The sequence below is a fragment of the Dermacentor variabilis genome, unplaced genomic scaffold (assembly GCF_050947875.1).
Source record: "Dermacentor variabilis isolate Ectoservices unplaced genomic scaffold, ASM5094787v1 scaffold_13, whole genome shotgun sequence".
NCBI lineage: Eukaryota > Metazoa > Arthropoda > Arachnida > Ixodida > Ixodidae > Dermacentor > Dermacentor variabilis.
The window spans coordinates 25,566,669-25,580,997 of record NW_027460291.1 but is presented as its reverse complement, the minus strand read 5'-3'; the positions used below and the strand labels follow the sequence as shown (position 1 = coordinate 25,580,997).

Here is a 14,329-nt window from a genome sequence, read left to right as displayed (position 1 = left end):
ACCCGCAAGGCGAGGCATCGACTACCATACCAAATTAGTGGACAGCTATACGAAGTAAGGGCAGCAGTTTTATCAGCCGTATAAACATGTAAACCTAGTCAAACTAACTAACTAAAAAGCGTAGTGTCACGTGCACAAGCAAGCATGAGCACATATCACTCGATGACCACTGAAACTCGCTGTCAAAACGCTGCAGGGAGGAAGCACGGCGGCTGCAGTGAGCGAATTGACCTTCGCGCTGCCTCTTGCATCAACACGAATTAATCCGCGAAAACACAGCGCATGGGAGACTCTGCGCCCGTCGAAGATGGATTTCAAGATACTGCGGTATGGGTGGGCGCGCGCGGAAATAGCGCTTTGAAACGCCAGGAGCGTGCAAGTGCCAGTTTCTAGCATTCTCTCTTATGGCAACTAACACTTTAAAAAAATCATGGCGTTTTACGTGCCAAAACAACTTTATGATTATGAGGCACGCCGTAGTGGTGGACTCCGGAAATTTTGACCACCCGTGGTTCTTTAACGTGCACTTAAATCTAAGTGCACGGGAGTTTTCGCATTTCGCCCCCATCGAAATGCGGCCGCCGTGGCCGGGATTCGATCCCGCGGACTTAGCGCTCCGAAAGGGTGTGATGAATTGCACAAGCCTTCGGTATCGGCACACGAATTGGTTAGACACAAGGGAATAAAAATGAATCATACGAGCTGAAGAAACGCATACGCTTAAAGAAAAGATGCAGTTTCGACCGAAAGGCGAAGGGCCGTTTGCGATAGCAAATTAGCAGATAGCCATACGAAGTAAGGATAGTACTTTTTCGGCCGTATCAACTTGTAAACATTCGCTTGCTAACTAAATTAACAAGCATGGTGTCAGCGCGCACAGCAAACACGAACACATCACACTCGATGACTGCGGACACTCGCTGTTAAAACGCTGGCGTAAGCAAACGCGGCAGGAGCAGCGAGCGAAATTACATTCGTGCAGTCATCCCTTCAACGCAAAGCGAGCGCCAAGGACACGCAGCACGAACAAAGCTACGAGGCGCCGACCTACCTACCTCGGCCCGCAGCGCAGAATGCTCACAAGATACGACCGCGCGCCACCCCCACATGCGCAGTTGCAGCAGGGGGGAAAGCCACCGTCCCTCCCTCTTTCTCGCGTAAATGTGTTTTTCTTTGGCTTTAAGTAAAGCATGGGGGGCATCTTTAACCACTTCTAGAAAATGACAAAGGGAACTGAGGAATTCGAGTGTTTGTTACTTAGGAAAATGAACCCGACCCACCATGAAAGCAGCGGAGAAATTAACCGTTATTTTTTTATTCAAATCGAGATATAATAGGGCAAACCAAGACAACTTGTTGCAAGCTGGAGCCTCATCACATGTTCCTCATAACACCTGCTACCGCAGGTGCCTGTCCTCCAGTTCCACTCGACGGGTAACCGTGTATGTGATAAAGATTAGTCTGGGGGTGTTTGCCAGCACCACTCAGGGCCATGCTGACGAACGTAAACGTGGGTTTGGCTGTCACTTGCAGCAAGATATTTTTTCGTCAACTTTCATTTAGCTTCTTGTCTATGTTTTCACATGTTAGTTCGATATAACCGTTTACCATCTCCATGTTTTCGCTGGCTTAAATGCATGTTGGGGTCATATGGTGGGTTAAAGGGTGGTTAAAAATTAGTTCTCTGCGGCATTCTACAGTTTTGAGTCCCCTGAATACGAATATCTGGTTCAAAAAGGGCGGAAACAAACGCAAGCGGCTGTTATGTTCAAGAAAACGCGCACCAGCGCCTCAGGGCATCGCGCGAACGCCGTTGTTGCCCGTGATTGGTCGGGGCCGCTGTGACGTCAATCGCGGCAATCACCGGTCGGCGCCGCGGTTTCTGAGTGTAGCACGCTGTTCTGTTCTGGCTTAATAGCTGAGTTGTAAGCATTATGGAACGTTCTCGCTGTCTCGGATAGCTTGTATTTTCGCCGTACATGTTCGAACCGACAGCCGATACGGAAAACGATAGCGGCAACGGCGGTAACGGCGGCAACGACGATGTTGAGTGTGCCAACAGCGAGAGCGATTTGTGCACCTTCTCGCGCGTTGGAAATCTTAGCTGGTACGTATGTCTTTTTTTATGTAGCTGCACGTTCCAATGACGGGAGAAAAAACGCGCTAAAGTGTCACTGGGAACTTGCTGCTGGAAGGATGCCGAAGCACTAACTTCTCGTTAGATTGTAAACACGGGTGCAATTCCGCGATGTCAAGCACCTTGCCGCTGCTTGTCTAAAGTCCCGTGGTTTTTTTAATGTTGATACACGATCGCAAGCATAAGTGCCGCGTTTCAAAGCGCGCACATGCAGTGCTGCGAGGTACAGTCACGGAAGTTGCTTATCATACACATCCAGAGATGGTCAGAGGTATTATATGTGCAATATTGATACTATGGTTCGACGACTTTGCGATTGTGGCTCGATCAAGAATCGGTATGCGTGCTCCATGCTAGTGTTGACAAAGATATTGGGCAGTTTTAGCACCGCCGTGTGGTAAACACGATAACTGCAACCGTACGTCGAATGTCGTCACTAGGCAACCCTATACTCCATTTCATACCTCAGGTGCAACGCTGGGGAAGCTAGGCACGAAATCCGGTCACCAAAATTTATTACTGCGCGCGTTTCCGTCTATGCTTCGCAGCGTGCCAATGGCGTTTGCTCGCGCGAGCATGCACGTGAAGCTGCCGCGACGGGCAGCTTCACGAAAGAACAGTTTACGAAAATCGCAAAAGAAAACAAACGTGAGCGGCGGCGGCGGTAGATCTCTCGTAGCGTCGTTCAGTAAAGCGCAGGACGGAAAGAGGCATGCCAGCACATGCCAGCACGCCGGTCCGGCAGCTCGGTCCCCACGCATGACGACACTCTCGCCGGTTCTCTCCTCTGGCAACCACCTCACCCGGCGCTCCGGGAAGCCATGGGGGCGTGTCGGCGGGGGTGATTTAGAAAGCGATTTCCGCCCCTTATATTAACAAAACGAAGAAAAAAATTTCGGAATCGTAAATTATTAGGTCTGTTCTTCCCAATCCCAGCAATTCATGGAAATTGAAAACCGTTTCAGCTTCCCTTTAAGGATCGTCAGTATTGTTCTACATGGGTGCTAGGATCATCGCATGCACGGTCTTTTTATTTAGGCGTTTTCATGGTGTCTCTAGTGTTTTGGTATTTTTAGAACTGACGCAAGGTGTTAATATCAGGTTCATAAAGCAGCTAGACTATAAAAGCAGCTAGGACTTGCACTCGGGAGACATGATTGTGCCGCCTAATGTACTACCTCCCGGATTACAGACTATTCGCTGCTTGATTTCGCATGTCGGTCAGGCCATCCACAGCTATGCTACTTTCTTGCATATTTAACCGGTATTATGCACGTGGCAGACTTATGTAGCAAATTAAGAATGCCGTGCATACCCCTTGGAACGGCTCGTCAAATAATCGCGTTGAATATGATGCCCAGAGGAGACAAAGCACAGGTGATGGTTGCTCTATCATGGTTTGGGGTAAGGCTTTCGTAGAACTAACGACATTAAAAAAAGCTGTTGTGCCCTGAATAGATGGCTCATACCTGTGGAAACTGACCGTCATTCCCTTTCTCGGCCTCTACGTGCATGCTGATTGGTGCAAGTGTTGAATAAATCTCTTGACGCGGTCATGAAGCTTCTGAGTTCAAGCACGACCTGGCCGGTGAACTTTCTGTGCATTGAACACACCTTGCAGGTACGGCCGCAGGCAATCGCTGGTGTTCATGATGCCCCTGCCCATTGTTGCTGGTCTGCTGACAACATTTGCTCCAACGTTCTGGCTGTACAACATTGGCCGTCTCATTTCGTCCATTGGCATCGGCGGCATCCAAAATACCACATTTACCATAGGTATGAAATCTGCAAAGTGAAGTTTTGAATTAAAAAAAAAATAGGGAAGTTGTTTCGTTGGCTGAAAGTTAACGCAAGGCACTTCCGTATACATTTCCGACATTCTAATGAACTCCTGCAAAATATTGAATGGTGCGGTTCGCGGTCAGTCGGAGTAAGCCTTGCTTGGCATGTGATGAGCAGCTGTTTCACATATGCCCCACGGTCTGATTGTTGCGTGCTCCCAAGCGTCGCTCGTGGAAAATGATTTACAGCGAAGTTGTTAGCATCTAGTCGGTCGGGATTTTTGTGTGTGTCTGCGCGGTGCTCACACAGAAAGAAACGACCGCGGGGAGGCATTGCGTTTGAGTTTTCAAGTATCAGAATTGTTGTCTCGTATATTCGAATTAAAGTGCGATGCTATCATGTCTGCAGGTTGTGTGTCTTACTTAACGAATTTTCTGACGCATTCTACTTTCCTAATTTAAATAAATTCAATAAAGCACTCGCGCTAGGCGGATGGCCTGTAAAAATGAGGATGTATGCTGTGCTAATGGTACCGCCCCCTAGCGGCCCCGAACGCTCATAGAGACCTCAAACGGCAGATGTCCTTGAGTTTCTGCATAACAGATTTATGCTTTCTCGTATATTCGAATAACAGTTCCGAGCTATCATGTCTGCAGCTTGTCAGTCATACATTACGCATTTCCCTGAGGCAGTTTACATTTAAACATTCAACTAATTCAATTATGCACTTGCGCTTGGCGAAGGGCCTCGACGAATAAGGATGCGTGCTTCACTTCTGTACACATGCGAGTGACGCACGTCGCTTGTGGGGTTAGTGCTTGTGGAAGGCTGTCTAACGATGGCAACAGCTTCACTGTACACCCACTCTTGCAGGTTGGAATGGAGGTGGAACACTTATAGATAAAATAGTTACAGAAACTGTGGGGTCCGTTAGACCTCCGTTGGCGGATCACACGCGACTTGGGCCATTCGCCCCGAGTGATCGCTGGAAATACGCCATTTCTTGCACCGGCGCGCACATCACGATCTCCCGCCCGATTAGTGCCAGAATGTCCCCGCATGCAGAACCCATGACGCAGACAAGACAACCGGCCGATTTGCTACTCCTGAGGAATTGCTGAGGAATCTGTCGACGCCAGATGCCACCTACTGCCACCACCTACTTCTGGCAACCGACTTTCAACTAACAGCAAGGAGAATGCCAACGCACTCGTCCCCAGGAAAACTAGTCGGCGCAGTTCGGGAGGCAAGAACTGCGTTTCTTGTGATATATCCGATGCCTTAGATTTCCCCTCGTAACGTGATTGATGTTGTCCTCGAAAGAGTATAGACACTAGCACTTGTAGACACTGGAGCCGCCATTCCGGTAATTCATGCCTGCATCTGGCCCAGGATTCGGAAAGTGATGACGCCGCTTTCAGGCCTTTTGCTATGCACAGCTAGTACACAACATATTGAGCCATTAGGAACCTCCACAGCCCGAGTAGTCATTAAAGATGAGCTTTACGTTAATGAATGTTTTGTTCTCGTTTCTCGTTCTTACGACTTCTTCTTGGCATGGTATTTTCTGTCAAGCAACCATGCCGTCGTTGACTGTGCCCGCGCCGAGGTTGCACTCCTTCCTCTTTGTGACATGCCTTCTGAGGAGCAGCCTGCTGCCCAACTTGTCGCCACGGAAGATATCGACGTACCTCCGTGCTCGTGTGTGATCGTCCCCTTGTCGTGCGACTGCCTGTGTGACGGTAGTGGGCTTATTATGCCGTCTGACCTCTTCGTCCGTCGCCGAATGGTTCCTCGGCCATTGACAGTGTTTCATTTCCGTGCTGGTGCCACTTCCATGTGTTTGTGCTAGACAACGTCGCTCCCTCTTCATTTGTTACGCCGCGAGTGTCTGGGTCGTGCTTAGCCGGTGCCCATTTGAACGCGCGCGACGACCCACTTGCCACTTACATCACTGCTGCAGACCCTGTGCATTCGAGTTGTTCATCGCGCCCTTTTATGGCATCAATTGATCGTAACCTTACTCCGCCGCAGCGTGGATAGCTTCTCCGTCTTCTTCGTCAATTCTGCTCTTCATTTTATTGCCGTACTTTTTGACAGCTGTCTACCACACCACCTACACTGGCTTTCATGCTTTTCTTCGGCAGCGACCTTACCAGCTTTCGGCCACAGAGAAGCGGGTTATTCACGAGCAGGTAATCTACATGCTCCCTCGAGGTGTTCTTTCGCCATCAAGCAGTTCATGGACATCCTCAATCAATGACCTTAGAAAAAAAGATGGTTACAACTGATTTTACATCGATTATCGTCGTCTAACATCCCGCGAGAGGATGTCTATTCTTTACCGCCCATGGACAACACATTTGACTGCTTACAAGGAGCCAAATTTTTTTCTTAGATGGTCGTTCTGGATACTGCCAGCAGTCTGTGGCCGAGACTCATACCTGCAAGACCGCATTTGTCACATCCTATGGCTTGTACGAATTGAATGTCATGCCGTTCGACCTTTGTAATGCACGGGCCTCATTTGAACGGAAGATGATACTATTTTGTGGGGCCTGGAGAGACAAACTTGCCTCGGTCATTTAGACGACTATGTGGTGTTTGTGCCCGACTTCCAGACACATCTTCCATGCTTGGAACAATATTTGACCTACCTTACGCAAACTGCCTGCAGCTTAACTTAAAGAAGTGTCTTTTCGGTGCAAAACCATAACTATATTGGGCCACGTTGTGTCCAACCATGTCGTACTTCCTGATCCTGCTATGCTTCATGGCATGACAGACTTTTCTAAGCCAACGGTACGTAAGGCACTGCGCAGCTTCATAGGCCTGTGCTCATTTTTTCGTACTTTCCTGCGAAATTTCGCTACCATCATTGCATCCCTGACACAGCTGCTTGCCGGCAACAATTACCTTTCCATCTGGTCATAAGAGTGCAACGTCACATTTACTACCTCACGTTGTCTGCTTGGCTCGCCACAAATTTTACGTCACTTAGATCAGAATGCTCCTACAGAAATTCACAGAGACGTCAGCGGTGTCAGCCGGGGTGCAGTGCTAGCGCAACGTAAACCTTGCTTTGGCGAGTACGTCGTTGTCTACGCCAGCCGAGCTCTCACCAAAGCTGAAGCGAACTACTCTGTGACTAAAAAAATGCTTAGCCCTTGTGTGGGCTTTTCCTAAATTTTGGCCTTATCTTTACTGTCGACCATTCAAGGTTGGCACAGATCCCCATGCGCTTTGCTGGTTGTTATCCCTCAAAGACCCGCCTGGCCGCCTTGTGCGATGGGCCCTAGGTCTACAGCAATGCATCAGAGTTGTCTACCGCTCCAGGCAAATTCATTCTGACGTCGATGCTTTACGACGATTGTCGTAACGCGGTCGCGATTCCACCCGACGTCGACCGCGTTTCATCTCTGACACCAGCTCTGTTACCTCGCTCATCACCGACTTGGCTTTAGAGCAGCAAAAAGGCCCATGGATAGCCACTCTTCTGAACCTCCTAAAGGATCCAGTCGGACTACCGGTGTCTCGGCCACTCCGCCGTCACGCACCACATCTCGCAGTTCGATATGAATTTCTTTACAGTCGAAATTACCATTGCGATGGTCGCAAGTGGCTTCTAGTGGTCCTGCGCCAAACCCACAGCGACATCTCCGCTTCATTTGACGCCGACCCGCAGTGTCGCCATGGTGGCATGCCCAAGACCTATAAGCGACTTCGGCTTCAGTTTTAGTGACAGGGCATGTATAATTACGTCAGCAAATACGTCCGCTCATGCCACGATTGCCAACGTCGCAAATTGCCCACTCATCCAGCCGCTCGACGGCAACCACTTCCATGCCCAGTCCACCACGTTGACCGTGTCGGAATGGATTTATTAGCGCTCTCCCATGTGCGGCTGCTCGCAACCTTTGGGTCATAGTCGCGGTCGACCACCTGGCGCGACATGCAATAACCGGTGCCCCCCAGCAACCACAGCGCTCGACGTCGCTTCCTTCATTCTACGACACCTCGTTCTACGCCATGGCGCTCCTCGGGAACTGTGGAGTGACCGAAGACGCATGTTTCTTTCTGAAGTAGTGAAGTCGCTCCTTCATGTGCGCAACATTACACATCGCATAGCTAGCACCCCCGCCGCAATGGTATGAATGAGCGGTTCAATCGTACTCTCGGTGACATGCTGTCCGTGCATGTCGCCTCGCATTATTCCAACTAGGACCTTGTCCTGCCGTTCGTAACATACGCTTACAAGACAGCCAAATAAGGCACTACCGGATTCCTTCCGTTTTCTTTTTTTTTTCGTACAGCCGTGAACCATCCTGTAGCATCGACACATTTTTTGCGTGTTATCCAGAGCCTTCAAAGTGCACCGCTGTTTTCACCGCCGTTAAGCATGCCGAGGAGTGCCCGTAGCTCGCCCGCCCCCTCACTACCGCAGACCAATCCAGCCAAATGTTAGACATGACGACTGCTTACCTGCTCCAATGTTCACGAGTGACTCCCTTGTATGGCTCTCGGTCCCACCTAATTGTCCTGGCCTCTCTTCCAAGCTGATACCGAAATTTGATGGTCCTTACCGCGTCATTGTCCAAACTTCGCCAAATTGCTTATGCTATAGACACTCCTTATTATGAGCAGATCGTTTCGTTGTCGCCGTGGGTCTCCAGGATGGCTCCTTTTCTGACGGCGGGTGATTGCAAGGATGAAGAATGGCACTGGAAAGTACCGTCGCCATCGCGCGTCTCGGAGCCCGAAGAAGATTGGTACGCTAGAAAGCGCTGGCACCATTGCGTGTGGCGCGGCGAGTTCGCCGATCCAGATGAGCTACAGTTTCTGCCACTGTGTTTTTGACTGCCGCTTCACAAGTCCAATCAGCCTCGTCACGCAATTTTAATCCACATTAATCCATTTCAATCCACCTTGCGCTAATTTTTTTAGCAACCGTAATCCAGCTAAAGCCACTCACCGTCGCAGCCAGATGAGTGCGACATTACGTGTGCAATGACGCACTCACTAGGTACACCTTTAGTCAGCCAGAACCATCTAGCCGCCGTGGTCTCGGGGAAGCGTGCTCGTCCCGCTCCCCTGGGCCCGGGCTCGATTTCCACTCTGACCCAAACTTACCAAATTTTGGTTACGGAGCCATTATTTACTGTTTACTGGAACAACCACCATGAGAAATTTGATGGCAATCGGCGTATTTTTTACGTGTTTTTACTCTCTGCGCCGTCGACCCTAAATTTCCGACCATCGCTTGGTCACGCTGGATTTCATGCTTCATTGGACGTATAATTCCTCGCATTTGTAATAGTTATTGCAAGCAAAATGTAAAATTACATGGGGCGCCCCATTGAAAAACATGTGATCGAGTATATACGAGAAATGTTGTACTCAATTATTGGTTCGTAGACTGCGATTTCTCACAGACTGAACGAGTTCTCGTGCTACAAATCTGTATGAGATCGCGTTCTTGTCACTGAACGACATTCTCGTACATCATGAACGAGTTTGTTTGTAGACCTTAGTGCATACAAAAGGAACAAACTTGTAGCACCTGCATAGTGTGCACCCTGGAAGAGATTGGCACCTCCCTTTCATATTTACTATACGAATGGAAATACAATTCCTGTAAGTATACTACATGCGCCATAACTTGCACTGACCTTACTGCCGTTTTGCGTTGCTGTAATTTTTGTTCGGAAATTTACAGCAAAGAGTAATTTTAATGTGACAAAAAATGACAGGTGTAGTTTAGGCTCCTACTTGTAAATAAACGGTTATACTTTACGCAGGTCCTTCTCCGCACCCATTGATGCTTTCCCTAATAGTGTAGACAACCGGTTTTATTAGTTTATACCTCGGAAGCATGGCTCATTTCACCTTCTTATAACACTTCGATACACCCAGTCTGCTTTCGAAAGGCCACTGGAACGTGTTGCTTTAGTGAGAGTTTGCAGGTCACTTGAAAAAGTAAAGCGAACATTTCTTTTCGTTAACGCAATAACACATAGGCACAAGCTGTTTGGCTTACCTTTATGCAGGTAAAAATGCTTCAGCATTCACAACATATGAGATACTTAACAAATTTTATTAAATATAAGTGGTTTCCTGCCATGTTATTACTTCTAAGGGAACGTGCACCACGGTGGTAGAATAACCTGCTACATTAGCAGGCCACTGGAACAATTTTTATCGCAGTAGAAGAAGAGGCACACACATTATTTAACAATAACTACTAGTATTGAAGAAACAGAAGTAACATGCATAAAATCTACTTTCAGAAAGCAGCTCAAACAGGTCTACCTAACTAAATTGCTTGGGAACTAGCTTTCTGTCAGGAAAGTAAAAACCGTGGAGGCATAGTGGCTTTGGCATTGTGGTGCTAAGCCGAATGGCGCAGCATAATATCCCGGCTACAACGGCTGCACTTTGATCGCGGCGAAATGCAAAAACACTATCGTAAGGTGCACGTTAAAGAACCTTATGTTTTCAAAGTTAATCCGAAGTCTCGCAGTACGGTATCCCTCACAATAATATTGTAGTTTGGACAGATAAAACCCCGGAATATAATTTAGTTAACGCAGACAGTTTATGCAGAAGGTGAAATTCTTATATAGAATCGTCTGACACCAGGAGCACTTAACAAAATTTCATGCTTTCTAAAACAATAAATTGTCAAATTGTTTGAGCGAAAATCTACTTATGGAACAATTATTGTTAATATTTCTATATGGCCCATTCTAATTTACTGTCATTTTGACGAAAACAATGAGCAGTGTAGGTACTCAATACACTTAAGAAAATTGGCACCACAATTTAAAGTGCATGGTATTGTTTCAAGTGACAGTACAAATTTGCTTTGGGAATGTTAGTCTATTAAATGATTTTCACACTTGACATCATGGACTCCTGGATGGATAACTAGTCACATTGGGCCCCCTTTACATAGTTATTGGCCATAAAATCATGCTCATAAAGATATTGCCATGCGTTTGCAACTGGTAATGCATCCTGTGTCTTAATAAATTTATGGTTACTGACGGAAGGTAAGCCAAAAAAGCTCTTGTTCTGTAGCGGAGAGAGGTTCCGGGGTTACGCCATGTCAGGTAAGCTCGTGCGTCTTTCTCGAGCTTCAGAAAGAGCTTACTGCTGGCACGTTCCACAGTACAGGTTACTGTCGTCAGGGTTGGATGAAGCGCATGTGTTGAAGTTCATTTCTTTGGGCACAGTAGGTAGTTTCAGGTTTAGTGGACTTGTAGGAAGACAAGCTCAATATAACTTCGTGGTTTGAAGGGGCTGTTTTGGTTTTAATACGTCACTATTCCTTTCGTCTATCTGAAAATGTGGTCCGTTAGTGTCGTAAAAAAGTAGCCTCACGGCGGCTTTTCCTACAATTCTTTCTCGGCATGGAGCAAGCTTGCCTTGCTGTGTAGGCGCGTAAATAACGAAGACGCATGTATCACTACCTGTGAAAGAAAAGCATGAAAATAAAGTACGTAGAGTAAAGAGGTGTGGTTGTATATCAAATAGTCCTATCGTGCAGTACATGCTACGTCGACAGAACAAGCCAATGTGTATATTACCGGCTTTGTTACCATGCCAACCTGATGTGCATGTCAGTTGGCAGTCGCTTGGTACTGCGCTGCTCCATTGCACCATCTTGCTTGGAAACTCTGGGACATTGGCAATATGCAGGGTGTCACACATTATTTCAGCCAATAATTTAAAAAGGCGCGTTGGAAGCGAATTAAACCGAACGCACACTATTCGCAATAGCCTATAATAACTCAGATATTTTTCCCCATACTATACTAATTAATCAGGTTTAATTACCCAATTTTTTCATTGACTGAGTACCCCAAGTATGATACGCGAAATTGTAGGGCACCTTCAGAAATCAGCGATCAAGTTGCTCCCTTTATGATACGTCTCACGTAGTCTTTTTTTTTTCTGGTTTGCAAAGAAAGCCCGTGAAATATTTAAAAAAAGTCATGTGATGGAGCGTTTGCGCAGTGGTATTTTGCTGCTTTCAACCATGCGATCGGTGAACAAGGTCGGTTGCATCGTGACTGGCGACAAGGAAACGGCGGGGTGTTCTTTATCGCAGCGGCAGCGCTCGGCCAGTAGCATGCATTTTCGCCGTCATTCGACGCAAGATGAACGATGCCACTGCACAAGCGCTCCGTCACGTGGCTTTTCTCACATATTGCGGGCTTTCTTTGCAACCCAGAAAAAAGGACCACGTGAGACGTATCGTAAATGAAACAACTATCGACCGGTGGTTTCTGAAGGTGCTCTACAAATCTGCGTATCGTAATTTTTTAATTAATAATTAAATTATTTGGAAGTTGTGTATTAAACATACGTTGTTAGTTGTCGGGAAAGCAAAAATTGTCTGAGGTTCTATAGGCTATAGGCAATTAATTGTTCAATTCGCTTCCGACGCGCCTTTCATTTTGAAAATTTTGGCTCAAGTTATGTGGGACACCCTGTAAAAGGACCACGAGGTTGTATAGATTTGTGAGGCTTTCCTTATACGTGTGACAGGGAACCTGTTGTTGGCTCCACATTTATAGGATTGATACAGTGAGACTGCTTATGTATGGTTGTAAAACTAGTGTCATGCTAGCCACGTCATGTGCCCTTTTTGCAGTTCTGCGAGCAACATGCACTGTAGATTTATCTGTGATCCCCCTTTCGCCTTTCTATTGCTGTGCAAGCAGTAAAATAGGGTGAGTGTTAGTAGTGTTCTGTCCTGTCACTTCCTTACCTCTCTTATGAATTGTGCACTAAATAAGGCTTTTTGTGGTAAAAGCGTGCTTGCTCAAGGCATAAACCATCTGTACCGCAGCTTTCAATTCAGGAGTGCAAGCATTCTCCGAAAACATGTCCATGAGGTACAGTGCAAAAAGAACAGTAGTGTATCAATCACCAAGGCCAACCCTTGTGTTTTCTTCCCTAACAGATTTCTCAAAGCTCAAACTCAAAACTGTTATTGAGATGGAAGCTGTTATTGAGACTCAGCAAGGACGTTTCTGTGCTTACTGAAATTATTTATTCAATTCTGGTAGGAGGCCCTCCCACAGTTCTTACTTTTGGGCCTCCTCCTGAAAATGTATCATCTTCATATATGTATTGTATTTTGCATTTATAGTAATAAACTTTAAAGCGAAAAGAAGCTCTACTTATCATATTAGCTTGTCAATGAAGCAAAGCGCTGTGTTGCCTGGGCGTTGTGGGACCAACCGAAATGTGGAGAATAGCCCTGAAAAGCAACACGTCACAGTCTGCCTTCAATTTCTGTGCAGGTCCAGCCACATCTGCATTAAATGAAGTGAGCCTAGTGTCACGAGAGAATAATATGAAAAAGCGACACGGTTAACAAAGCAATTCTTGTTCGGTATAAATAGGAATAAAATGAAGATATTCTGCTCATAGCAAGCTTAACTTTGAGTAGCAAAGCCTGCAGGATACGGAAACGGTGATGTATGAGTCATCTATGCAAGAAGATCATTCGAAAGTCCCTTTTTGCCTCCTTCCTCCTCCTCGTGCGCAGATGGCAGTCAGGTTAAGTACACTTGGCCAGACAGCTGCATAGTTTAAGCAAAGGTGGTCACTTCGTGCTCCAATATGGTACCATAGCACGACATGCATCCTTACAGTCAATATAATGTGGTTTGTAATGCTGGCCATCGCGCAGGCACCGTAGCGTTAGAGCACTCATAAGCCTAAGAGCGTTACCCAACAGGGCTAACCAATAAGTGTCTCCAGCAGCATAACTTAGCATGTCTATCAGGAGGCTTTCATTACGCTTTGATAACTATGCTCCTATGGCTTCAGCCCAATTTTTGTAACCAGAATACAAATTTTAGGCATCTGCACAAGCTGAATGCACCAAAGCACTGCAAGAAAATACTGCAATAGCTTCCTACACAAATCCATCTCCAAAATAATACTGGCAAGTTTAGTACCGTATGTACTCACCATATGTACCATATGTAATCAAGTAAGCTACCTATGTCCATGGACGGAAATATTACCAGCACTACTACTGACGTATTGGCATTTTGGGGACAAAAACACCAAGTACAAAAACTGAAGCTTCGACAAGTCGGTAACAGTTCATTTTGATTGTGTTCATAGCGCACACACGCAAAAAATAAGCGACAGAGTGAAAAAGTGCTGTCCTCTTTCGCACTCTATGTGTCCCTTATTTCCTTGGAGTGTATGGGCTGTGAGTGCTATCATATGAATGCCCTTTATCTCTTTTGTATGCGTGCACTGTGAATAGCATGGAAAGGCGCATAGAGCCCAGATAATGCTACAGCGGATACAACGAGCAAGAATCAAGCGCTTCGATGCAGCGCATCCTTAAGCGACGTACTGTTCAACCAACATTTAATT

At 46.7% G+C, this 14,329-nt stretch overlaps 1 protein-coding gene across 5 annotated transcripts in view; it reads left to right on the top strand.

The window, feature by feature from the left end:
* Positions 1-14,329, top strand: part of LOC142566817 (organic cation transporter protein-like) — a 266,000-nt gene that overhangs the window by 121,458 nt on the left and 130,213 nt on the right. For all 5 annotated transcript variants that reach the window (XM_075677698.1, XM_075677699.1, XM_075677700.1 and 2 more), the window contains one exon: positions 3,759-3,913. In XM_075677698.1, coding sequence (XP_075533813.1) covers positions 3,759-3,913 — 155 coding nt within the window. The remainder of the gene's footprint in view (positions 1-3,758; positions 3,914-14,329) is intronic.